This window comes from Bemisia tabaci, chromosome 2 (assembly GCF_918797505.1).
Source record: "Bemisia tabaci chromosome 2, PGI_BMITA_v3".
In the NCBI taxonomy this organism is placed as follows: domain Eukaryota; kingdom Metazoa; phylum Arthropoda; class Insecta; order Hemiptera; family Aleyrodidae; genus Bemisia; species Bemisia tabaci.
Genome location: NC_092794.1, coordinates 22,059,725 through 22,087,379, shown reverse-complemented (window position 1 = coordinate 22,087,379; position 27,655 = coordinate 22,059,725). Strand labels below are relative to the sequence as shown.

Genomic DNA, 27,655 nt, shown 5'->3' with positions numbered 1-27,655 from the left:
TCCTTGACTATGTTTTCCTCATTTTGTTTTTTCCAGAGTTTTTTCCCCTTTTTTTACTTGTTCGCGCTTAAAAAGGCTCGCCAACGATAACGTATAACATTGCACCATGCCATGTCCTAATGTTGATTTTCTTCTTTTTCTCTCTCTTTACGCCGATTGTCTGGCCTGATTCATAAATTCTGCGTGTTTCATTCTCCTTATTTTTTTTAAAATACCTTTATCGCTAATCGTTTTTATCTACAACGGGATATCATGAGTGAAACGTGCAATGCTAGATACACATGGATTTTTTGGTCAAGTTGGCAATACACGCATACTTCTTCATTTTTAAACTTTTTCGCTGATGCCAGACACACGCACGCACACACGTCACACTGGACACTGGACACTACAATGTCGTGTCTCCGTGTCTGTGTTTTGCTGCTGTTGCCGGAGTGAAGTCTACAGCCTGAGCGTTGTATTTTTTCGATCTGTGTCGCGTGAAGTTGTCTCTTCCCTGCCCTGCTTCGCTACAGACCTCGTGGGATTCCTGTAATTTGAAATGTGACTCTTGGTTAAGTACTTCATGTTTTTCTTTTTCCGTAAATTTTCCATCGTTTTCAGTCACCTTCATTACCGGCCCCGAAGCAGCAGCCAGTAAAATGATCAAAGAATTGTACTTTACACATGTTGAGACCCTCGGCGGCCTCCTTTTGGCGTGGGGACAATGTGATAAGGCCATGAGCGAGCAATTGGAGAATAATATCAAACAAGTCGCTCATTTACTGGAACAGAATGTAATAACAAATCCTGTTGGGCAACTGACAAATGCCAAACTCTGTCTCATGAAACTGAAGAACAATGAATATTACCGTGTGAAAATTTTATCTCTTAACAAATTGGAACTTCGGCTCGTATCCGTCTTCCTTGTAGATTATGGTAATACTTTTGAGGTTCGCCTTGAGAGTCTAAGACTCATCGACACCGATGATGCGATGTATCCTTTCATTACTTCAGTTCCACACATGGCTTCCCTCTTCTACATCGCCGAAGTACAAGCACCTGGCCATATGGGCCACGCTGGTGTGTGGCCACCTCCAACGCTGGACTTCCTTAGGCAGACTCTGACCAGTAAAGTTTTCAAATGCGACATTATAGATGCAAGAATTGTCAAGAACCTTATTCACATTTATATCGAGGGAAATGTACCCATAACTATTTCTAAAGTTCTGATTGAAAGAGATATGGCTCAACACATAGCCATTCCTATTCAAGAAGCTCTAATTCAAGCACTCTCTCACAGCCAGCAAACCCTTTTAGCTGGCTCAGCTCCTGTCATCAAGCCTCAAGCATCTGCTATCATGCCGAATATGAATACAGCACCAGTAGTCGCACCAATACCTCCTGTAGCTGCCATGCCTAATGCCATCATCAGTCCTCCCTTGGTACCTCCTCCAGCCCAACCAATGCCTATCTTTCGGAGAACAGCCCCAGCTATCACTGTTTCTCAATTCACATCAGTTAAGTTACCACCTGGCTCTCGACACGCTGTATACATTTCACACGTTGAAGAAGGAGTATTTGCTTTCGCTGTTCAACTCAAGGTAATTTAATTAGCTTTTTCGTATTAGGTAAACCGAATTCACACGGTTCACTTTTTAGTGTGAGGAATCCAGATGAAGGTTGAATAGGTAGTTGAATGCACCATAAGTAATTTGATTCAATTTCCGTTGCTTTGTGATTTTTTCCAGCAGAATTTGGATACTTCTGTCAGCTTCTGGTCTATGACGTTACCTAGGTACTTACACCATTAGCTGGTGCAAAGCTGAATTCACACTAACAAACTTTTCATTCAACTCTTGAATGCAAGTTGTTGTAATGAAAAGTTGGATTGTGTGATACTGATACGAGAAAACGACAATTCAATGAAAAATTCAACAGAAACTTGAATGTGACGTCACAAGTAACTGTTTGTCCAACTTACTATGTTGGAAAGTTGAGCAAATAGTAACTGAATCTAATTTTTTTGCATTCAACTTTCCATCCAACTTTCTGTTCAATTTTGTCGTTCACAACTCACAGCGTCACGTTCAATGAATCGGAGAGTTGGAACGAAATTGTCAGACCGACATCAGCCGACGCTGTATTTTCGTGAACCGAAGGCTGTCGGAAATATCCGAATGCAGATATGATGATATCACACTGTCACAGTTATTGAATCAAATTTTTTTGCGTTCAGCTTTCCATCCAACTTTTTGTTCAATTCTGTCGGATGAAAAGTTTGATAGTGTGAATTAAGCTCGACCGGAAGATTTTGTTTCTTTCCATCTAACTTTCCTTCTAATTGGCTGGAAAGGTGAAGGTGAGGTCACTTTCACATTTCCTTTCAACTTTTCATCCGATTGTTGTTTTCTCATGTCAGCATCATTTGATCTAACTTTGCATTTGACAAAAGCAGTTGGAAACTTGAAGCCTGTGGATTGGGGTTTAATTACAAAACATTCCTACCCGGAACATTAGACCCAAATTAGTCAGTCCTGAAAATGGAAGATTTTATCAGGGAAGCTTGAAGCAAGCCATTGGTCGGAAAGATAAGGATTTTAAATTTTTATCAACGTAAATCTAAGAGGTTTCATAACCCATTTTCAGCATCAGCTGAGCTTAGTTAATTTGTCTGTTAGCTATTCAGACAAGCTTTCCTCTTAATCTTTCAAAACTTCAAATTAAATCTCTCAATTGAAAAAAGCAAAATGTTAGCCTCACTCATTCAAGTAAAAACAGTTGTAAGCATTCTATTCTCCAGCTTTCGATTGTCGCAAAATAAATTTTGAGTTGCACAATCTCCTACTTAGCATCAGTAATAATACTCGAAGATTTCACAACAATTTGCTCAACCTGTATGTTTTGAAGGCATCTTTTGTCTATTTGTCTATTTTGTAATGAAATGTATGAATTTAGATTTCACAGTGGTCTTATCATTTATTTGCCGGCCTCCTGTGGTGTAGTGGTTGTAGCGCTGGCCCTATGACCAAGAGGTCCCGGATTCGATTTCCGGCCAGGTGATCTGAGTTTGATGGTCTCAGGCAATGGTCACCTGGGGCTGGGGTAGTAAGCGTGGGATTAGCCGATCGGCTACTTGAAATTGGTAAAAAAAAAAAAAAAAAATTAAAAAATTTTAAAAAAAAATTACTTTGTACCGTAGGTCCATTTATTATAACTTTTCTATTAATACTTACAACTGATCAATTACACCATAGGAATTTTGCCCTTGTTACTCAGCAAGACCTGCCCTGTAAGTTATTACCCAGTCTACCAGTTGTATTTTTGGAGAAAATCAAGTCCCCTTGAACAAATTTTTTTCTCTGCCCAGGGTGATGCTGATGATGTACTTCCTGATTTAATGCTAGAAATCAATCAGAATTACAAGCCTGCGCCAGTCGAAGGTGTTTTGATGCCTGGAACACTATGTCTTGCTAGGTACACCTCAGATAAACTTATTTGTCGAGCCGTCATAACTGATGTCATGGGAGATAAAGTCAAAGTATACTATGTTGATTTTGGCAATTGGGAGTATTTACCACCATCAGAAGTCTTCTCAATTCCTCCCAAGTAAGTTACCAAGAACTTATTTTTGTATCCTTACTTAAGTTCATAACTCTGAGCCATTATGTGGAAACTTGCAGTTGCCCCTGCCCCCTTTTCTTTAACCATGCTATACTTCAGTAGAACTCATTTTCACTTAAAGAAGCATTGCTTGGCGGCAGGGCAATGGATCTGTCTATTTCCGAATTCTCCGTTTCAAAGTCCCAGAATATTTTCTGATGATTTTATTTTTGCGTGAACAGTGATGCAATTCCATAGTCTAATTAGAATTAAGAAATAAGATGTTGAGCCTGTCTCAGTAGCTTCCACCAATTTCAATCATTCAATTTTATTAGAGTCCTAATTTGATGACCTAGGATGGTACGCAAGTCTCATTTATTGAATTACACCTTTACCATGTGTGCATACTTTTTTCAGATATTTAACGCAGAAAGTGATGGCTTCAAAATTTTCCCTGGCTGGTGTAAAAGATGATCCTGATTGGAAACTGAAGGCCATCAAAGATTATTTTCAAGAATATGCCGATCAGAAAGAATTTATCATGGATGTAATAGCAAATGAAACATCTTCACTCACACAGTATTGTAATTTATACTACGAAGGTCAAAACGTTAGAGATATACTGAAAGCGCAAATAGAGAGAATTGTACCATTTGCCTATCGTGACCCACCAAATCTCACAGTGTAAGTGATTTGCTCATTTATTATTTGATCATTAAGCTTAAAAAAGCGTGCACTCTTTACGAAGTTCAATAATTATTAAAACTCTACTTATTATACTAAAGATGAGGTTTGAATAAATCAACTTTTTCAGAAGTTTGATTTACAACTACACCGTCATATTGCCATATTTACAACAATTTTAGAGCTGCCTGAACATCTTAAATTACTTGAAGTATCTTTTGTTTTGCCATCAAATGAATTTCAGAAGCCTTTGAGTAACAGCTAAACCCTTACAATAACACTGCACCTCAAGTAAGTAACTTATTTTACCTTAGTTGAGCAGCTAATCAATTTCAATCCTGAACAAAATTTTATGAAATCGAGTGTCACAGGGTGAAAATGCCGTACTACAGCAACTTGTTCTATGGGTTAAAATAAGACTTAACTCCCAGAAAGTTTTTCCGGAAAGCCCTCAGTAGAAGCTACAGCCGTCCCAAATTTTTGATATAGTCATTTTTTAATCTAAATTTTGGCAAGTGTTAAGGACCAAAACTCATGTAAGATGACACCCCCCCCCCCCTCATCATTTTTCCATTTCATTCATCCATAGCTTCAACATAATGGAGGTTTGGAGTTAAAGAAGAGTTTAGGGAGGTCTTAAAATCCTTTGGGCCAAAAAGGAGGATTTTGCCCTAAAAAGAATTAAGACCGACGACTGAGGCCATGAATGAATTCGATGCCAAAAATTATGGAGTTTGCCATCTTTTATGAGTTGGTTCCCAAAGTTGGCGCTATCAAGACAAAAAAATGACTATTTTGGGAAATTTAGAAATTTTGGGAGGCGGCATTCACTGGGGATGCTCAAAGGGGACAAAATTCACACAAGATATTTCCAAGACGTTTCACGAAGTCTTATGTTGCCCCTAGAACTTGTTCGTGCATAATGGCCGCCGATCAACCCTGAGACAGCCTGTATATTTTGTGTAAAATTTCAAAATTTTATTCTTCATGGAATTTTACAACCTAGATCGAATCTTATTTGTCGACGATCGTGGGAGATTGATAAGATAAAATGTAATCGTTATCACTCTCAATCATCTTAACAGAAATGGAGATAAGGAAAAATCCCTCCTGGAAAAGTCTGTTTCTGTCAAGTGGAAATGCCTTTATTGGGAGGTTTAGTCGTCTGTAAATCATTAACTTTTCTTACGGAAATATTTGACAGTCAGAAGATAATTTGCAACTTTGATGGCAGAAAAGCTGTACCCCCGTCTAAGTTTGCACCCGTACTTCGTCATAGCATCGTAGATTTTCATGTTCATTTCTTTAAATAGTTTCATTTTTCCTCCACTCCTGTCAGTGTACTTCTTACTTAAAATGATTTTCCTAATATCTACTTTAATGAGTAAAACTTCAAGGACAAGGAAAATGCCAATCCAGCAACATTTAGCTGATAATATCATGTTTGTTTTTTTTATCTTTTTTTGAAGAATCTACTGTGGAATTTTTCAAAATTTGTTCTTAACCTTATATTCATTAGTTCCTTTTCTTTGTTTTTTGCAGTGGCAGCTTAAGCGATGTTATTGTAACGTTCGTGGAGTCACCAATGAGATTTTTTATTCAGCTAACCAATTTTAAAAAAGATTTGGATACGGTAATGTCTGCCATTGATAGTTTTTGTAACAGTGCGAGAGGTGCCTCAGGAATGATAAACCCTGATGATGCTAGTCTGAATCTACCCTGTTGTGCCTTTTTTGATCAAGATCAGAAGTGGTATCGAGCTCAAATATTAGACAATTCAGACACATCGGCTCTAATTGTTCGTTATGTAGATTTTGGAAATGAAGAGACGGTAAGCAGCACTTACTTCCTGTTAAATTTCCGTAAAATTGGCATAATAAATACCGATTAAAAAGAGTGATTTTACTGAACTATGTTGCAGAAATGTTACAAACCATTCTTTTGGCAGACCATGAGTGTTTCCTACCACTCCAAAAAATTACTCAAAGATAAAAATTTTCCAGTTCTGAGGAATTTGATTTGTGAAAACAGATTAAGTACTCAAAGATTTAGTGTAGAAAAAAATAATAAAAAATTAAGCGGTATGTGCAAAGGTATAGTACAACAGAGAACAGAATGCAGGACTTAACCTTCAATAAATTCAATAATGAATACTTCTAGCATTCCTCAGGTGCATTCTAGATTCTAAATCAATAGAAATGACAGTCGAAAAGACAATATTTACAGCCATTCAAGTCAGAAAGTCAAATAAAAGGTCGGATTGTCATACCAGACCCTCTGCTAAGTGGGTTATAAGTAGGTGGATAGCTGTGTTTCAAATCGCAAAAAACCTATAGGAATGTGAGTAGAAAGACCTTTTGGCGCCAGTGTAATACTAAATTATTTTTGCAGGTCCCTTTAAACTCATTGAGACGCATTGAAAAGAGACTGGTGACAGAATTCTGTGTCCAAGCAATTGAATGCTGTCTGAAAGGTTTTGAGTCTGTTGCTACAACACCTGAAGATGAAGTTATTGTGCACTTCGAAGCAACAACTCTGGAACAGCCTTTCAAGATGAAAGTGATCGGTGCACTGTCAACAAAAACTATTCTAGTGGATTTATTCAATAGTCAAAACCAAAGCATCTCTTCAATGATGAAGAACTACAAACCTGAGGCGGAGGAACTCCCAGTACCACCTGTAACTGTGAAGACAGAACCTGTTCAAAATCATGAAGGTAATCTCTAAACTTTTTCAGATTCTTCTTTCAGTCATGGGTGAGGTACACCTGTTGCTGAATTTATTAGTATTGATACATAAATCTTACAGGTTTACTTAACCTAATAAGTTGCTAAAGGCATTTTTCTACATATGAGGACTTATCTGTAACAATAGCGGATGTCGAGTTTTCACATTGTGAGGAAAGCGCATTTGAAGTTTTCGAAGCTTTGCACTTTGCCGCCTGTAGAACTGAGAGGATTCTTATAAAGATTTTCATGAAGAGTAACCCAATCTGTAAAAAACACGCGTTTTGCGATCTATGTAAGTGAAAAATTGAAGGAGTAACAGCGATTCGAAAAAAATGTGACATCCGCTGTTTTTACTGAAAACTTTTTTTATGCGTGAAACAAAGTCTTCAGGAGGGTTAAGGCTGGTGAAACGATTGAAATGAACCAAAAGTAAGTTAATGCTGAGTCATTCAATACAATTGAGCAAAAAGCTAGACGGTTCGTAACTTCTAGAACAAAAATAAGGGACAAATTATAAAATCAGTTAAAAAATCAACAATTCTGGCGAGACTGTCCCGATTCGTATAATTTTAGTGTCAGCTATAGCCCATGGTCGGTGCGCGGGCAGTTATCGCAAGTGGATTCGAATCTCCGCCATATCCTGCCGCACCAGCGGGGGAGAACAGTGGATTCTCACATCCGCGGTTTTTAGAAATAACATGGTTTTCAGTTTCTATCTCGCCGAAAAATTGTTCTAGAAGTCTGAAACTTTGCACAAGCATTCTTGAGGGCTCCAGAATTCGAAAAAAGCGTGTGCCCTAAAAATAGCGGATGTCAGCAACCTTTGTTGTTACATGTAAGTCCTCATGTACGTCCACATCAAATGGAGATGGAGTCCTTGCCCAAAGCATGAAAAATGGTTGGCGTTGAGAACTTTTTGCAGTCCTGTATGGGAAATAAGTATCGTGCGCAATTTTTTGCTTTATCATAACTGTCAGAGCCTCGACTGTGTTTGTCATGTGAATGTGCTGTATGGAACCCTTAAAAACCATTTTTTTTAACATGAAACATCTTGTTTTCAGAATGGAACAATGCTCAGAATTCCACCGAACAGAAGGCAGCCTCCAAGTAAGTTATGACAATCTATTCTCTGATACATTAGCAGGGTAACAATAGCAATACAAGAATTATCAGACATCTGGAAAACTTGAAAACACAAAAATGTGGAGGAATTGTCCAACTTAACGTAGTAATGTCTAAACTTACCAGTGATATGAACTTAGCAAACTTTGACTTCAGCTAATAACTTGTACATCCCTCTCATGGGAGGGCCTGTAACGGAATCCAATATAATCGTTAATTTAATATGAATGGTGCCTTCAATTTGTTAAAACTGTAAAGGCTTAATGTGGATCAAGACCTTACAGCATGAATGTTGAGCTCCTCTTCTTCCTAATGTGAATCGATCCTTTTTTAAATCCACCGCTCAAACTAAAGCTCAGAGAAAGACTAAACTTTGAACAGGTCATCAATCTCGCATCGTTTCCAGTCAAATATAACCAAAAAAATTTTATTTTACCAGATTTAAATTAAACTCATCTTATCAACAAAATCACGACTCGTGGTCTTCCAAGAAAAAGTTTCAAACTTACTCTGATGGATCTATGAAAAAACACCAGGGTAAACCCTTAACCCGGTAATTCATTGACTTTCCTTGTTTGATGTCAAGTGTGCGTGTGACACCAGTCGTTTTCCTTCCTGCATAGATTGGATTTTATTTTTCACACCTGAGCTTAAAAGCTACCTTTTTCCTTTAATATTTTCATAGCTTAGATCCAAGTAGTTCCAAGTATTTTTGAACATTCTAGATTATTCCCTTAATCATGTGCCAAAATAATCTTTACGCTGCATGAATCATCCGAATTTCATTATTTTCATTCGCCAGCTTCTGTTAAGGCACATTTTATTTTTGTAATATTTTGAATGTACAAGTAGCCTCAGTGGAGAATCATTTTACTTCGTATTGATATAGACTGATGATTTGCTTTAGTCAGCATAGAACTTGCATCTTGCTTTAGGCATTCTGAGTTGCCCTTTTAAATTGTGCCTGCATGTTACCAATTTCAATATTTATCTTACAATTTCCTTCACAGGGGTGCTAAAACTTCCCCACCACACAACCTGCCCGGCCATTTGCCGGTTGCTTGAAACGAGAGAATCACAGAGAGGATGGGAAAAATTGAGGGAACTTCCATGTGTAATGGGCTGAAACAGGGAACCTCGAGTGAATTTAAACGTTTGTGCGGTTGAAAAGTCCGATTTTCAGGTTAAAGGTTTCTTTCTAGTTTTCACGGAAAAGTTATCCTGAATTTTGGTTAAACATGGGTGAGGGTTTTTTGAATCAGGGAGAAGGTTTGGAACTTTCTGTACCCCTGTTCCTTCAGTTCACAGAATGAGGCACCTAACTCCTTGACCTGTCCTCCTTATCTGTTTAATTCGTACAGCACCCCTGTTCCCTCAGTTCACAGAGTGAGACATCGAACTCTTAGATTATTTTTCCTTATCTGTTAAGTCCGTACGACATCATTTCACCCCATTTATGTTACATCATGTCACAGGTTTATCCTGTTAATCGAACCTGTGACAGAGCACATCCACCTACAGCATATCAGTAACTATCTAGCATTATATATGCTGTTTAAAGGCATTTCATGTTGCCTTTTTTAGGCGTACAGGATTTTCAAAAAAGTTCCCATGCTTTCATGTAACATTTATTGAGGACTTCCAAGTTTCTTTTGCAAAGCTAATCGGTGAAGACAAAAGAAGAAAGCCATCTTAGCTTTTGTGTAGAGGCTGTCAGACCACACTTTAATCATTATAGAAAAGAAATTATCTGTTCTCTCTTAGAGGTGTTCTATTGATGAAAATTTACCATTTCAAGAGGACCAATTATTAAACTTCTTGAGACTCTCTGAAAGTGTCACTGCACTTAAATCTTGACTAAAAACAGGTAATCAAAATTTTATCTTCATCTAAAGGATACGAAAAACTAGAGCTGAAACACAGAATTGTCGTTTTTGGCAGGAGGATACGATTTCTTCATAATACTATTTTCGTGCAAGGCTTGTGATTGTTTTTCAGGTCTAAAAAAGGTATGCCAATAAAGGCTACAAGCATAGGTATGTTCTCAGTAAAGGCGAATCGCTGGTAACTTTCTAAAATCACCTCTCAAAGCAGGAAATTTCAGAAAATGACTACCACGCCTTTCGTCATCAACTGTAACTTTGATATTCTAGCTGCAATGTTAAATGCAACTCTTAATCTAAATCTAGATGCAGCTTCAATCCAAATGTGCTCCTTAATCCTTGCATATGTTTTGTTTTTTCTTAATAGTGAAGACAATTGGAGAAAACCTCGCAATGAAGACAACTGGCGAAATAATGGTAGCGGAGACCGGAAATTTGGAGGTGGTTTCAATAGTCGAGGCCAAGACAACGATAGGTTTGACCGAGATGGTGGCTTCAAAGGCCGCCGAGAAGGTGGTTTTCAACGCAATGAAGAAAGACCCAGCAGAAATCAAAGCGATTGGAGTGGTCAAGATGGCGGTTTCAAAGGTCACAATCGTGATGGTGGTTTCAAAAGTCAGACAGACCGTGGTTTCCACAATAAGAACGATAACAGTAACTCTGATGATTGGTCCAGTGGTCAGAAACAAAGTAGCAGCAATCATACTGACTGGTCTGGCGGTCAAAGTAGCAATAAGGATACTGATTGGTCAGGTGACCGTCCCAAAAGTAGTAGCAGTGGTGATCGCCCAAGCTTTCAAGATCGCGGGGATTCTGGTTTTGGCGGTCGACCTAAAAGGTGAGTACATTTGTGGAAAGAGCTTTTTTTCCGGTGATTATCTTCAATATTAAATTTTAATCAATTTTTTTTAATTTCCCCACATGCTGCTGTCCTTTGACTAAAAGATCTGTATTGAACATTCGGATACTGCACTGCTTAAATTAATGTGCTAACCACAAGATGTGTACCTTAAGTCACACCATACCCATTAGCTTTTAGTATGTTGTACTAAATTGTGAATAAAGTAAAATTAAAGAATTAGTACCTGAATATCGTGCGGCAAAATACAATACTCATGGTCAAAATGTTTGCACCTAGTTGTATCTCATTGCTGAATACATATGAGAACGTAGAAAGCTATGAATTTCATCGCAAGTCTCAAATTTAAGCTCATTACACTTGCTGTAATTCATGTTTTTTCAGAGGTCAAAGTTCCTTTTTTTATGTACCTTGTATATGTGTGTATGTGTAGTTGAGTCTCAATCATCCAGATTAGTTGGGAATAGACCTGGTCTACATAAACCAAAACCTGAATAAATGGAAAAATCAGTCAACCCTAAGTCTAATAAAAATTTTGTGTATGTAGAGCATGCAATTATATGAAGGCAGGCTTGAAAAAGTCAAATTTTTTTAAGATAGGTGTACAGAACAGATCTCAGTCCATCACTTAACCTCTGCACCATGCATGGCGCTCAAGTTTTGGCCACTTACTCCTTCAGTCTGAATAATCGACAATGCAGATATTGGCAGTTGGGATGATCTAAACTCAGCTAATTAAAGAGAATGAGGTATCACAGATGGATTTTTCTTCTCTGAAATTTTTAAAGTAATATATTTTTTCAATTTTGTCTGCTATCTATATCTGTCTTTAATAATTTCTCAGGTTTGATGGTGAACGTAAATTTGGCGGTGATAGACATTTTAATGACAAGAAAAGTGATGATGGATTTGAAGGCAAGCCCTGGAAAAGCAGAGGTAACTTAGTTGAAACTTTTCTTAATTTTCTCGTAGACCTGATGGGTATCCTGAACATTTTTTGAGACGGCACAACTCAAAGCAGAGAATGAAACCTAAGAACAAAGAATCGTTTTTTTTTAATCTTAGATTTAGTGAAACTGCAATAAAACAGTTTGTGTAGGGACCCAGTGAATGTTCCGAGTTGAGTAGGTTGCTGGCCTCAACAGGTTTCCTCACTTTCCATCATGCATTTTGCAATAGTGTGCCCTAATTTTGACGAGCAATTAACTATGCACTGCAAATATGCACTAGCTATGTACTAAACTAATGTGACAGCACCCATTTTATATGGCCAGGATGTGTCACAAATTGAACACATTTATGATTTGAAGGATGTACAGTTAAAACGTAATGGTATGTGCAGATAAATACAGATTCTTGTAAGAGGCTTCAAATGGACATCTTGTAATGCCGATGTGTTGCTTGTTACGGTACTCAATCATTGGCGGAATCCTGACCGTTTTCCAAAAAATTCAAAACATTCCGAGGAACAAGGAAGCAGTGATTTTACTCTGTTGAAAAATGCAGGAAATTTCACAGGGAGAAAAGTCAGACACTCAAGATTTAGGGTATCTGATGTTCCATTTTTTTGGTCAAAGAGTATTCCGAAAAAGTGTGCACAGTGCCCCAAAAACATTGCTGAAGTACCATAAACGAAAATGAAGCCTCTTCATGGACAAACTGTTCGTAAGTCTGAAATTGTTAAAAGGAACTTACTCCTGTCTGTGGTTGTCTTGTTTTGATAGCATTTTTCCACTTGATAAATTTTATTCTTACAATCTTCTCCCCTCTCTTTGTTTTTCAGATGATTTCTCATCCCGCCCTTTCAAACCTGTAAGTATTTATTTAAACTTAGTCTCTTTTCCTCTTACTAGAAATGAACTTTACCATAAAACTAAATTCCAAGATTGAACAAAGATAAGCTGAAACCAAAATCCTAGGAACTTTCATTCAAAAGGCCAGTCGATGAAATCTTTAATAAAAGTAGACTTTTTAGCATATTTTTTTGATGATCTCTGTCTGTTGATAATTATTACCATCTCCAAGAGTTTTTTTTATCATAATGTGCAGAATGAAGGTATCGTGCAATCGTTAATCTTTGAGTTATCTTAGACATCTCATCTAGTTTCCTCTAACCTCGTGTTAAACAAGTTTTTTCATGGATCATAGTTATTGATTTTCTACAAGCGATTGAGCACGTAATCTTAACTCTTGTACGTTTTACTGATGTTATCCCCGGGACCATCCTTATCTACCCTACATTAGAATAGGCTAAGCTTTATTAAATAACAAAAATTTGTGTTTGATACAGACAAGAGAACCTGGTTTTCCTGCGGGCTCAACTTTCAAGCGCGATGCATGGGATGTTGGCGCAGAAAATGAAGTACAAGTTTCATGGTCAGTGACTCCGAGTGAGTTCTATGTTCAACTCTTGAGTACTCACTCCAGTTTCCGTGCAATGATGCAGGCTATTCCTCAAGAGTACAGAAAGAGAGAAAAAGCTGAGCCAAGCTCTTTAAATGTTGGAGATTGTGTAATAGCTAGATCTGATGAAGATCGAGCTCTTTACAGAGCTCAAATCAAGGAGTCTTCTTTCGGAAGTAAGTCTCTTATTGATATCTATTTGATTGCAGTATTATTAGTAATCCAGATTTGCTACTTCAATTTAACATGAAGCCTCTCGCATTTCTTTTTTCTCTTCTTCCTTCCTTCTTTCTTTCTTTCTTTCTTTCTTTCTGTCTGTAATTTTAGTAGGAGGAAGAAACACTTATGACTGTTTCGCAAAAAATTTTCCTATTTCAAGGTAATTTGAAGTTGTAATAAGTTAAAATTGTTTTATAAGATCCAAAAAAATTGCACAAGTGCTGCAGTGCAAGAACTAAACTACAAATCTTTCCGAGGTTTTACCTATGAATATTTCTCTACCAATTAAACTAATGAAGTTTTTAGTACCATGTATTTTACAGTGCACTGCTAAATCAGAGGTAAATGTCTATTCGAACTTAAAAAAATGCTTCAACCAACAAATTTCGTTGAAACTCCTCTAAAAGAACCAAATCTGGTTGAGAATGCCCTCGTTCACATCAATACATCATCAAATCAAAGTTAAAAAAATTTCCAAAATTTCAAGCTTAGAGAAATTTAATGGAAATCTTAACCTGGGGTCAGTTACAGGTCAAATGAATTTAATGACCAATTTGCCTCAACATTTGACTAAATGTCTGATTTGGCTTTTAGCCTTTGACATAGATGAAAGAGACTGCTCCAAACCTCACTGCGAACCAATTGTTTGGTATATGGACCTTGAGGGTCAAAGATATTGTAAATCCAAAGCAACATTTCTGAGATCTTACAACTCAAATTTTGAGACATAATGTATAACTTATGACCAAATTAAAAGTTGACAGAAACAAATTAATCCTAGCCTACTGAGGTACATTTGCTGTATATCGTAGCTTCCTCTCATAACACAGAATTGTTTGCTATTCTTCACAGCTCTTAAGGTGGAATTTGTTGATTATGGAAACTGTGGAACTGCGGACGAAAAGTTCATCTGGAACATCAGCAGTGACCATTGCGAACTCCCTTGCCAAGCTTTCACCTGTAGTCTGAACGGTATCGCCCCAGCCGATGAGTCTGGGGAATGGCCAAAAGATTTCAAATCCAAATTTGATAAACTGTTCGAGGCAGACAAATACCTTTGCACCGTCGTGTCACACGACGAAGAGAAAAACCTCTACCATGTAAATTTACTGAATCTAACAGACAATACAGATGTTGCCCAAAAGCTGATTGAGGAGGGTGTCGCTGTCTCCACTTTGCAGCAGCCAGCAAGTCTTGAAAGTAAGTTTTTCTCATTTTGAATTGTCCTTGTTATAATAATGCTAATAAACCAGGTTTTGAAGTTCAAATGTAAGGAGAGGCTTATTCGGACGGAGTTAAACAGAAAGGAACCAAGCCACATCAGGATCGAACGGAGAAAAAGAGGTTTAAAGTTTGGCTCCTGCATAAGACTCAATGTAAAAGATAAACTTCAAGTCCGATTTCTGCAAAATTTGCTCCAACAAAATTTTTGAATTTTTGGCGATAGATAGTAGAGCAGTGGTTGAGTTCAAAACCACTCATAACTCAATTTTTTCCAAAATGTGGGTTGGCTCTTTTCTGCTTAACTCAGTCCATTTCATTTGAGAAGAAGGGAGATTCTCATACAAAATTGCTTGGAAATTTAAATGTATCACAGAAAGGAACCATGTAAATACATGAGGAAGCCCCTATAAGCCTAGCCTGGTCTTAAAAATGGAAGCATTTAAACTGAGAAACTCTTTATTAATCACACTTTCGAAATAAATTAGGAAAAACACCCTCTCATTTTCAAATTTTACAGTTTTCTCAATTTTCTCTACTCAAATTGGAGAGGGGCTCAGGATGCCGAATTGAGAAATGGTTTGGTAAGGGGGCCTCAGTCAACCATAGTCCTTTAAATAATATGCGCTTCATAGATCGAAACCTGCCAAGGCAGATATTTCTTAGTCTTGGCATAATCATTTACTTGGTAATGCTAAAATTTCAAGCCTCTCAAAAATTTTGGGGAGACATGACACAGATTTAAGAGGCCAAATCAGAAAAATGTTTGAAAATTTACCTCTCAAGTACGGAGAACTGTAACACACTGCATTCTATGAACTTATTTTCAATTTTATATATAGCTCTATGAAGAATGTTGTGCAAACTGCATTGATTCTGTTGCTCAAGTAAGTAATTAAGTTGCGAAAATTTTGTTGACGTGGCATTTTAACCTCCTTTCATGTTTTGAAACTTGGGGCAAAGACAGGATAATCCCTGTCTGAAGAACCTTCACTGGAGCTTGGTTCGAACCCATTTTGAATGCATTACTTTACAGTACATTCCTCTCAAATTGACAATTATACATACTTTTCTGAAGACAACATGCTCAAAATAACTAGTAATTCTTACGTATGTACTCTGTAATAACAATTTTATGCAGTGTTCCTCTGCTAGAGATGCATCGAAAAAGTGAGAGGGGAGATCTGTATAACATTCTTGCTCAAAAAGCTTTTAAAGTGGTTCTCTAATTCTTCTCGCAAAAATTGTTTTGAGCTCTGAAAGTCATCTTAAAAATATGAACATTGGACGTTAAGTAACTTGCCATTCTTGCTCTTAATTGATAGTGCCATCTAACTAATCAATGAAAGTTGATTGTAGAGAAGTTTCTCGGTGAACCTATTGCCTTGCCCTGTAATTCGATAGCTAAATATGTGATGAACTTTTCAGGTGAAGACCCTGTTGATCTATCGCTTCTATTGAACCAGACTCATTGGGCTCACATGTGTGCTGTTGTGTGCAAATCTCAGTTCTTTGTCCATTTAGAAAAGAGCAAGATTGATTCTATTCAGGCAGCGGTGGATACTTACATGGCATCTTATCTTAACAATGTAAGTTACACGTATTTATCGCGTATATTTTATACCGATAAATACGCGGAATTTTTAGCTTCGGTTTTTTGTTTTTGTATTCGTTGTTAGTTTTAAAAATTACCTGATGATGGCTTCTGCTGAAGCCGAAATGGCCATAGTTAAATAGTGACAACTGAAATTTGCATCGGGCAAAAAAGGTAGGAAAAGTAAATGTAAGTTACTTTGTCCTAACTGAAGTGCTGGGTGCAGAAGGGCTTTTCCATGACGTAATCGAAATGGAAAGAGTGCGCTTTTTGCTTTCAGTGTCTTCACTTCATTGTTTTCTTGAGAGTGTTTCGTTGAGAATTGTAATTTGTTGAATGGAATTCTTGCATATGTCAAGGATATGCGCTTTAAGTTCTATTCGTCGTGCAATTTTTGCAAGAAATAGAATATAGCCATTAATTTCCTCTGAAAGGAACTCGCAAGCTGAAAAAAAGCTCTCAAAGTTGAGGCCGCACTGAAGGGAATCTGAGAATTAGAAAACCTTAACCCACCTTTTAAGTTGGGCATTATTCCAAAACTGTTCAACTGAGCAGACTTTGCAATTTAAATTTGCTTGAATTTTTGTGTTTGGGAATCAATGACGGTTCCGAGGTGGAGCCGATATCTCCTATAACAAAAGCACACTTTCAACCAAGTGCAATCAACCACCCTTAAGCCATGTTATGTATATATTTGATCGTATCTCTAAGCATATTGCATCATACCCAAAAGTGATGTAAATCAAAAATAGAACAGAGTTTGATTTCTCTAAAAACCATTTATCCAAACCAAGTTTCTGTTCCTGAACAATTGCAGTCTAAAAATGCCAAGAAGTTAGGGAGGATGCCATAAATTTCCAATTGATAATGTCACAGCAACTAATACTGCAATATGTCAAAGCTTTTTGAAATGTAAGAAGTCATCAATGCAATGGCTTCTTATTGAAGTGAAGCAAAAAATATTTTGCATTTCTTATTTATCTTATGACCTACTTTTTTGTCCAGGAAACAGCCAAATTAGCGGAGAGCAAAATCAGGCATGGTGAATACTGCATTGCCAGTCCTGATGGAGAGTCTTGGTACAGAGCTCAAATTACTGATTTGAATGGAACTACTGGTGTCATAGTAACATTTATCGACTATGGAGACACAGCTGATGTTGCAAGAGACAGTGTAAGTAAAACTTGACAGAAGTAGAAATTTGCACATAAGTGTGCAAGAATTTTCCAGGAATAAAATGAGAAGACATTTGAATGATGAATGTGGGACAAAAAATGATGAACTTTAAGTGTTCATAGGTACTAAAATAAAATATCTTCATTTGTCTGCATGATTTCCAGCAGTTTGGAAAACCTGGTTGGCAAGGGAAAGTTATTAGTTAGGAATATAGTGAGCAGCGCATTGGCTCAGCAACTTCGCCTGGTGCCATTTATGAGAGAGGAACTTAAATGCTTTTTTTGCAACTGTATTGCTTTTACCCATAATTTGAATCTACAGAAGTGAAAATTTCTTCCATAGTTCAGCAAAAATGAGCGCAATTAAAAAGAACAAATATAAGTGGAAGTTTTTTTTGACAGTCTGAGAAAAGTCAGGGTATTCAGAAATTTTTGAGTCAAAGGTAAGCAAAAAAAGTCAGTGAATTAGAAAATGAAGATTTTATAGAAACTCGGGTCCATTGTGGTCAAAGCGTACCAAACTTTTCTGTTGCTGGTCACACCTTTCCCACAGATACCTCTAATAGCATCAATTCTGTAAGCATCATGACGTATGTCATCGTAATTGAATGCGTTTAAATCGAATCAGCCTTTCTAAATTTCATAATGCCTAATTTTCCTCCCATATTATTAATTTTTCCAAGCAAAAACTGTACTATGTTTTGCTATCACGTTTTGTGAGAGTGTTCTCCAAAATCTTGAGCACAAAAAAATTCAAGGAATTAAATTGTTTAATGGGTCAGTTGATCTTGGGAGAAATTTGCCCGCAAATTTTTTTGAGTTTTCAATACTATGTAAATAGTGCGCACTATAAAATTGCACCAAAAATCGTCCCTGCAAAGAAATAACACTTTCTTTTGCAAGGTTGTTCATGTTTGAACTGTCCGGTTTGTTACTGCCATCAAAACCCAATTTTATGCGCCATACATGAAGAAAAGGTGGCAGCGTAGTTTACCCACTAGCTACCACCACGCTGCTGTTCGAATAATTGATATATTGTCCACAAGATTAGAGATTAGCTCTGTGGTATTGTAATAAAGTTTTAAACATCATGAATGTAGGGTTGGTGAACTTTGATAAGAACATTAACTGACAGCTAAACTTACCTGCATGGCCTTGCCCATAACGACATGCTGATCAACAACACACAGGAATGCGGCGGTGTTAGTATTCTTCCACCACTTATTTTGCTGCCATGTTGATAGAGACGCACACATTTGATGAAAACAAGAGTGCTGTTAAAACCTCTTTTTTGGCTACCCTAATTTTTGCACTTTCAAGTAAACTTCTTTCCCTGTTGCTATTCCATTTTAAAAAAAGTTTAAACAAAGACTGTGAGCTTAACTCTTTTAATACTAATCAAATGAGACTATGAAAAAAAGTGAATCAACTGACCCAGTTTTGGTTAGAAGAATAAAACATGAGGGAAAGTTTGCAACATAGAATACAGTCCGGATGATTCTCGCATAAGCTCTGCAATTGTCATTTAAGAATGTCTAAGGCACGCTTTAATTCAGCGCATTAGTCTCCTCCTCGGGGAAAAGTTCTGAAGTCAGTTCTTGAATTTTATTAGTACATACATTGTGCTGAACAAACTTTCAGCTCTTGCGGCATCCTCTGATATTTGATATCTAGCAATACTTAATTTATGGTTATCTTTTGATAAATTTTAGCTGTATACAATTTATGATGACCTTCTGATAAGTCCTGGTCAAGCAATCGAATGCTGTCTCCCAGATGATGCAGATGTTGACACGGAAAAGCTTGAAAATTACATGGAAAATGAAGACACAGCAATAATCATTCGTATTCTTTCATTGAATGAAACCAACAAGTAAGTTATCATTGGTTTTCTTTGAATTTTTTTTTTTTTTTAATATTCAGAGAATATTTTTGGTCAAAGAGAGGGAGGGTGTCAGTATTTTGTAAAGATAAGAAGAGTTTCAGTTTACCTATTCGCACACCAGCCTTTGCTTGCAGTACCTAGGAATAAAATTAAGCGCAAATTGGAGCTCTTTTTGACTCTCTGTCCCCTAGATATTCATGGTCAAAGTGTGTACTGAGCCTGTCGTCATTAATTCATAGGTGTCATTTCTTAGGTGAGAAAGACCTGCAACAGGGTCCTCTGTACAAGAATTAATGGGGACTTAAAACGTTTGAAGCATCTAATACTGTCTTAAAATCGGAGAACACTACAAGTTATAATACCTCTGTCACACTGTGGGACACTTGAAGAAATTTCTTGGAGAAACAGTATTTCAATATTGATCAAATTTAAGAACATAGTTTACCAGTAAAGTCGTCCTCAGTGGTGTAGTGGTCAAGGCAGTTCGCTACCAACACTGAGGTCCTGGGTTCAATCCCCGGAGGTGACTGATATTTGAGGAAATTCAATTATCAGTTATCGTGAACGTGGATGACTATGCCTCTCCAATACCCTGACCCTTCAAGGTATCAGGGTGCGGGAAGGACATAGTCACCCAGTAAGTAATCCGTCTGCACTGTTCGACTGGGTTGTGAAAAAATCGGTGATCGCTCGTAGTGTGCACGACTGCCCGCGCTACCTATCAGTGGAGATTCTAACAACACAGTCCAACTCGAAGGCATGGCTTTGCTCTAAAAATTCGTACTCTGCGACGTCTGCCACAGTGTTTGATGAGACCTATCGTTGGCTATCAGACGGCCGCTGAGCCTTGCGGGAATATAGAGGATACACTATGTGTCAATAGTACAAAGTTAAGCAACAGGGTCCAACTATGGGGTGCACGACGGCGGGATTCCTGCCAGTTGCCATGGCCCCTTGAGGGCGCCTCGCTGGCAAGCCCAACTCTTACTCACACTTACTTACTTAGTTAACCAGTACCTCTGCTACACCATAACTACTATTGAGTCTATGCTTTCTCTTTGGAAAATGAACTATTCCTGCAGCGGATGCATGGGTCACTTTAAAACGAGCATAACAACTAAACTCGTTATTCTCAACTGTGACGCACTATTTGGGTGAAAAAATGTATCTAAAATCCCATCTTGTCAAGCAACGAAAGGAAAATGGGAACAGAAGAAGCTTCTAATTTTTCTCAGAATATTTGCAGCATTCAGCAGTACCACTCTGTTTTAAAAATCATCAAGACATACACCTCGGCTGGATCCTGTATTTCAGCCCTTTAGAGTTTTTCTTTTCTCATTTTCCAAAATTTACTGCATAAAGTTTTTTCCTCTTTTTTTTCTTCTTTGTTTTTCCTCATCATGTTCAACTTCCTACTCAATAGACTTTTAATGTTCTCATTATTTTTCTGTTTAGGCTGAGTGTCAAAGTTTTTGATCGAAACGGGCAGGATCTTTTCTCTCGGACAGAAGAAAAAATCAGCCCATATTGTAGCCTACCAGTGTGCAGACAACGTGAAAAGGTTTATGTGACGCATGCAGAAAACACGGAAACCGAAAAAGGCAATTTCATCGTCCTACAGTATGCATCCTACGCTGATGCATTAGGTGAATTTTTAGACACTATACATGAATACGCTGAATCAGCTGAGCAACTTGAAGAACCAATGCTTGAGTTGGTTTGTGTTGCAAAATCTCCCGCCGATGAGCAATGGTATCGAGCTCGGCTTGTCACGATGGACCCAGAAATTTTGGTTGAGTACTTAGACTATGGAAATTCTGAAGTAGTGCCTCTTGAAAACTTGCGAAAAATCGATTCTAGTCTTGCTTATCCTCCCTTATTTGCCGTTAGTCCTGTGTATCTGCCAATCTCGAGCTTCGATGCATCAGAGCTTTTGACAACCTATGCTGATACTGAATTCATTGCGAACTTTAAGTTTTCTGACGGAAAATGGTTTGCAAACTTAGAAACAGCCGATGGTGTCTATGTTAGTAGGTCTTTTGTAGAATCTGGTAAAGCAAAAGAATTAGATCCATCACCCTATGCTCAGCCTCCTAGCACACTCGCGAAATGGCAGAAGACAGAAGGAGAGTCATCTGTAATTTGCACTTATGTAGATGATGTCAACAAATTCTACATTCAATTAGCCTCTGAGTGCGATGAGCTGGAGGAACTTCAAAGTAATTTACAGCAAGACATCCTTAAGATGATGCCTCTCATTGGCAAATCAAGTTCAATTTTTGCAGCCAAGTATGTGGCCGATGATACCTGGTATCGTGCAGAATTCAGCTCTGATGAATCAGTACGTTTTATCGATTATGGAAATGAAGATGCCATTGATGAGATTAAAAAGTTACCGGCTAAATATCTATCAAATCCATTCAGCGTGGCATGCACTTTACCTGTCACTCCATTCAAGGGCACTGAGTGGTCCGAAGAAGTAATTGAAAAATTCCGCAGTCTTGTTGTCGAAGCTGAAGAGTTGCTCGGGGAAGTTATTTCTGTGGAGGGAAATGTTGCAACTGTCAGATTGTCAATCAATGGAAAAGAAGTAAGCAACATGTTAATTGAAGAGAATCTTGCTGCAGCTAAACCTTTAGAAGTTACCGTAAGTCACATCAACTCTCTGCAAGATTTTTACGCTCAAGTAGATTTGCCAGCAAGTGACAAGATGGTGGAAAAACTAGCTAATGCTGAATCGTGGAATGCTGTAGATGATTTGACCGAAGGCATTATCGTAGCTGCCAAATTCAATGAAGATGATCTGTTTTACCGTGCTAAAATCTTAAGAGCTACTGAAGATTCCACTCAAGTATTTTTCATTGACTACGGGAACTTAGCAGATGTAACGGAAATCAAAGAGCTACCAGATGATCTAAAAACTATTGAACCATTAGCGGCACATTGCTGTTTAGATTTTTCACCTACTGTAATTGCTCCTGAAACCGTTGAAAAATTCATGGAGTTTTCCAGTTTCGGAGAAACTCTCTTCAAGTTGAAATTAATTAGTGGAAATTTGAAGATGGGGTTGGCTAAAGTCGAATTAATATTAGATGATAAAAGTGTAACAAGGCAGTTGCTTGAGTTCAATGCCCAAAACATTGAAGTTACTGCAAGAATGTCCTTTGTAAACTCACTCTCTAGCTTCTATATTCAACATATTAGCAATGATGGCCTTCTAGAGAAAGTGACAACCTCTCTCGAAACTGGAAGTGAATTAGAACAAGCGTCTGAAGTTACAGAAGGTTTACTCTACGCTGTCAAGTTCGAAGATGATGGTCTCTATTATCGAGCTAAGGGCCTACCAGACTCCTCTGTATTCTTCATAGACTATGGTAACACTGCAACCAGCAGCGATCTTAGAATTCTTCCTGAAGAGATCCTTAACATCCCTCCACTAGCCAAACACTGTACTCTGCATATTCCTGCCGGCGTTGAGCTGCCTGAATCTTCTCTTGATCTGTTATACAGCTTTCTCGAAGGCACTGAACTCCAAATTAAGTACCTAAGTTTTGAAGATCCAAGGTGTGTAATGATCAACATAAACGGGCAGAGTATTGTCGATCAGATGCTGCAAACCACCAGCAAAAGTACAGAAACTGCGCAGACAAATGATGAGATTGAAGCCATCGAAGCTCCTGCGAAGAAAAATGCTTGGTTTTCAGCCATGGAAGCTGATGAAATAAATGACTCAATTGAAATCATCGAAGCTGTTGAATTAAGTGATGCTATCGCAGCTAGTGAAGCTATTGAATTAAGTAATGCTATCGCAGCTAGTGAAGCTATTGAATTAAGTAATGCTATCGCAGCTAGTAAAGTTGTTGAAGCTGCAGAGGTAACAGATGTTATTACTGCTGGTGAAGCCCATGAATTCAATGAAACATCTCACCCAATAGTTCACATAAACTCACCAAACGATTTTTACATTCATAAAGACTTTGATGGATTGGATACCATTCGGAAAATTTTGGATGATAACTCCCTTCTCCAGTCAATCCCACTCGAAGACATCGCAGTTGGTGCCTTAGTTGCCGCTAAGTTTGTGGATGATGGTGCGTGGTATCGCTCAGAGGTATTGAGCAAAGATGAAACGAGCCCAGGTTTCTGTGTCTTATTTATTGACTATGGGAATCAAAGTGTCGCAACAGAGTTTGCAGTTATCCCTGAAGCTATTTCTGAAGTTGCCCCACTGGCTCTAAAATATGCGATACAACCTCCAAGGAGCTGTGATGAATGGCCGTCGTCAGTAAATGAACGATTTGTGGAAATAGTAGAGGACAATGGGTATGAGTGTGAAATTCTTGGCGATGAAAATTCTGGATTTATTGACCTTAAATGCGGAGGTATTGTAATCTCACAGGAATTACTCAAACTTTTAGATTCTGAAAGCGGTGCTGTTGACACAGCAAACATTGTGGTGAAAACAGAAAAGGATGATGATATGGTCTTAGAGGAAACTAGTTTTGAACCCAGTAACGAATTTGAAGCAGAAGAAGCTGATGTGAGCACTATTCATGAAGCCACTGAAAGTCCTGAGAGTCCAGAGGAAAACGAAAAAGGACTTAAATTTGAAAAAAACAATTATATGTCAGAAGAGTTTTCGGAAGGAGAGAATAGTCCTTCCAGCTGTAAGGCCGGAGAGTCCTTCGGAGAACCAAACGCTGCTGAAAACAATGAATTAAGTAGCTCCGGCATTGAGTACTCTGCAGCAAGCTCTTTCGAACTCAAAAAAGAAGATGACACTAGTTGTGATGGAGCAGGAGATCTCATCGTGAAACAGAATGAAGTTGAAAGCAGTTTATTAGAAAACGCTGGCATTGAGTCCAGTCCAGCAAGCCACTCTGAATTCAAAGAAAATGACTCAGTTGACATTACAGATATCGAGGAAAAAATTGATGCCTTGAATCTTGAAGTGAATGATGGAAAACCGGCTGAAAACGATGTTGAGTTTCTGAAGGAGACTATCAAATCTAATGAGGTGATCGACCTTCGTGAAAGTCCTGCCAAAGCGGATTCCAACGTGGAAGATATAGATGACTGTGATCGTGACTATGCTGCAGATGTCAACCACTCACCTTGCTTGGAGTTGAGTGAGAGCAGATTGGAAGAGGCAATCCAAAATGGAAATCTGGAGTTCTCAGAATTAGCAATTAAAGAAGAATTAGTATATGAGGATCCCCCAGCCTCGAAGTTAGAAACCTCTGAGTCCTTTGAATTTGACGAATCAATAGTATCTCTAAGTAGTGCGAACAACACAGTCATTGAATTTAATGGCTCTAGTTTGAGTGAAAATATGACTCCTATCAAAAGGACAGAAGATAAAATTGTTGCGGGCAGTATTAGTAGAGGAGATATGTCGGAACCGCCTGTACCTAAAATACTGCATGAAGAGAAAATTGTTGCAGGGGCGATTTCCGGCCTAGATCTTGATAGTTTAGAGAATGAATCTGATCCTTCAACTGTTGATGAGAGTGTACCAAAGCCCGAAACTGAGCTCAATAGTGTGTCAAGAAATTCAAATGAGTTTGACAATGGCACTACATCAGCTGTCTATCATGAACCAATTCCTCTGGATGAGAAGATATGTGTCCAATCGATCAAAGGTAGCGAAGTATCATCCGAAAATACAGAAGCTCCTAAGTCAGTTCCTATCATCCCCTTAGATGAAAAATCTCTGCCAGCTCATTTCCAGGTAGGAGTAGACAGTGATTAAGGGGTATTTTTAATTGTGATTTTGCTTCTGATTATAAAGTGTCTTAATTTTTTATATGTTTTTCCCTTTTCCCATTTCTGTTGTATATACTGCAGAAATTTGAGTAAACACTACTTTAAGCCGTAATAAAATTCAACAGCTGTAAAATGTATCTTGATTAGTTTTTTCTCACTATCTTTCAATAAAATCAGAGTCAGCAGTAATACTAAAAATGTTTTTTCTCCGCAGGGCTGCCTATTTTGTGTAGCTTTTTAACCTCTGTATCAAGCTATTTTTCTGCATTATTAATATATTATAATTGTTAATAATTAAAAATCGCACCACTTTCTCCCCTACTGGTTCTCTTAATTAACAATATGCAGTGACTGAGTCCAACATTTATGTTGTGCCTGATTCTTACTTGAGTTTGTTGAATGAGGTACAATTATCTTATTACTGCTATGTTTCTCATTGTTATTTAGTATGCTTCTACTTTTTCCAGAGGTGAAAGTGGTCTTTTGATCACACTATCGCTCAATAGAAAAAAACCCTTGGAGACTGGCACCTATTTTATTATTAGTATATTCCTACCTTTATTTTTCAGTTTTGGGTCACCTGAACCAACTAATCAATTTTAAAAAAACTCAAATCATACACTGAAAAGGTGAATGCACTTAACTTTACGGTCCACAGCAAAATTATGCTTCGATCTGAAAGATTTCTATCTATACACTTTTATTTAAATTTTAATAGTACTGAACAATTATTTCAAATTACTGAACTCATTTCATGGTTATTGGTTTTATATGCAGCTGATATTAACATGGTTGTTTAAAGAACATTTCGTTCTACAATGTTAACTCCAGTTGAATAGTTGTACTTAATAAGAATAGTCTTCAATTTTCACAGCAAAATAAGTTTTTGTAGTAAGTTGTAGATGGAAGTATAAAATTATATTTTGGTGGATCCTTTTTTAATGTCACTGACACTTTTTACCATATTCCTTGTAAGCAGTTAAAAATTTCATCATTTTTTTCTCCCCTTCCCCTTTTCTGGCTCCAATTTTGCATTAGAAACTTATCTCTCGACCTGAATAGCTATGTCAAACTGTATGAAAAATAAAAGAAGAAAAAAAGCAGGTCTTAAGATGTGAATAAGGGAGACATCGTTGAACGTCTGGTGCAATAACGCACTTTCACCCACCTCCGAAAGTTTAATTATGCCTGATGTTCAGAAGGTTATTGTTCGTTTTTCAATTTTTATGTTGTTTATTTTTTTACTTGTAAATATGCCTAGAGTTAACGTACATACTTACTTCTTTTAAGTCATTTAATTTGTTTCTTTTGAACTATTCAAAGCCCTTAGTGGCCATTTTGATTGATAGGGTCATGGAATAATAACAAGCAACATTTCAGCAAGGAAGAAAAAAAATCTGAAGGTGTTAAGTTTTAAAGTCAAAGATATCTCTTAAAGTAAATATGAGTCATTAATATAATAGTACCATATCTCAACTTGTGATTAGCACTGAAAAACAACTTAAGGATTTGAACTAATCGTTCCAATTTTTACCAATACCTCGAACTCACCAAATGATGAACCTCTCTAAAATCGGCTTACATCCTTTCTTCTCGCAACTGTTATTTGGTTTTTGACTAAAAAATAATATCCGGATGCCTAATATCGTTGACTGTCCAAGAATTTAATCGAAATGCATGAAGTAATGTCTCACTTAATTGTTCACGGATTATTAACCTTCAGGAGCTTTTTGTGCGTTTCTAAATAAATGTCAGTCAGTTTTTCCAAGAATAGTGCCTATATCCATCCTGTACTGACCCCTCGACTGTACTTTATGTATTATTATACTCATCTCTTTTTTTTCCATTTTGTAAGTATTTTCCATTTCTTTTGTAATCTTGTTTTTATTAATTATTGTCTATTTTTGTTACTGAATCAGTATGTAAATCCAGCAAAATTAAACAGACTGATAGCCCTCTTAGTTACTGTTGTTCTTTTTTCCTATTTAATATATTATCTACAGGAAAAGTGCCATGCAAAGTGTTGTACGAACACGTTGAGACTTAAATGTCCATCACTGTCAAACCAAACCGCTAATGTTGTTTTAAGGGTAAACTAACTTACTGTGCTCATGGTGCATAATATTGCCAGATTATAATGCTAATTTTCACCATGTATTGGTAGAAAAATTATCTATTCATTTGCAATAATGCCTGTGGATATCAAAGTGTTTTCCATCAAAATCTGATCTCTGGACTTAGCGTAATAAAAATGTCGCCTCAGTAGAATGAGGTATGTTTTTTTCCATGTAGAGCCACAAATGAAGATTATGTATCTATCTGGACTGTTGGAAAAGTTTTGAAACATGAATTCCTTGTAAGTCTCATGATAGGAGAATAGTTTAGTTACGATCCATATTCATTTTGAAGTATTGCTTTTCAAATCGTATACTTTTTATTGTTCATCTGACGAAACAAGCCAAATCCAGGTGTAAGTGTTTAATAACTTTGAAAAGAGGTAGCATTACTCTCTGAGACTTCATTTCTGAACTAT

General features: G+C 37.4%; 1 protein-coding gene across 1 annotated transcript; it reads left to right on the top strand.

Annotated features, from left to right (window-relative positions):
* The first annotated feature begins 446 nt into the window (after nt 1-446).
* tud (tudor domain containing protein) lies at nt 447-27,083 on the top strand. Its single transcript, XM_019060802.2, has 15 exons — nt 447-1,583; nt 3,350-3,588; nt 4,000-4,266; nt 5,809-6,097; nt 6,658-6,982; nt 8,057-8,102; nt 10,368-10,838; nt 11,704-11,795; nt 12,643-12,671; nt 13,150-13,438; nt 14,334-14,681; nt 16,131-16,291; nt 17,302-17,469; nt 19,184-19,344; nt 20,812-27,083. The coding sequence occupies exons 1-15, from the start codon at nt 642-644 to the stop codon at nt 25,106-25,108; spliced, it is 8,124 nt and encodes a 2,707-aa protein (XP_018916347.2). The 5' UTR covers nt 447-641; the 3' UTR covers nt 25,109-27,083.
* Nucleotides 27,084-27,655: the final 572 nt, after the last annotated feature.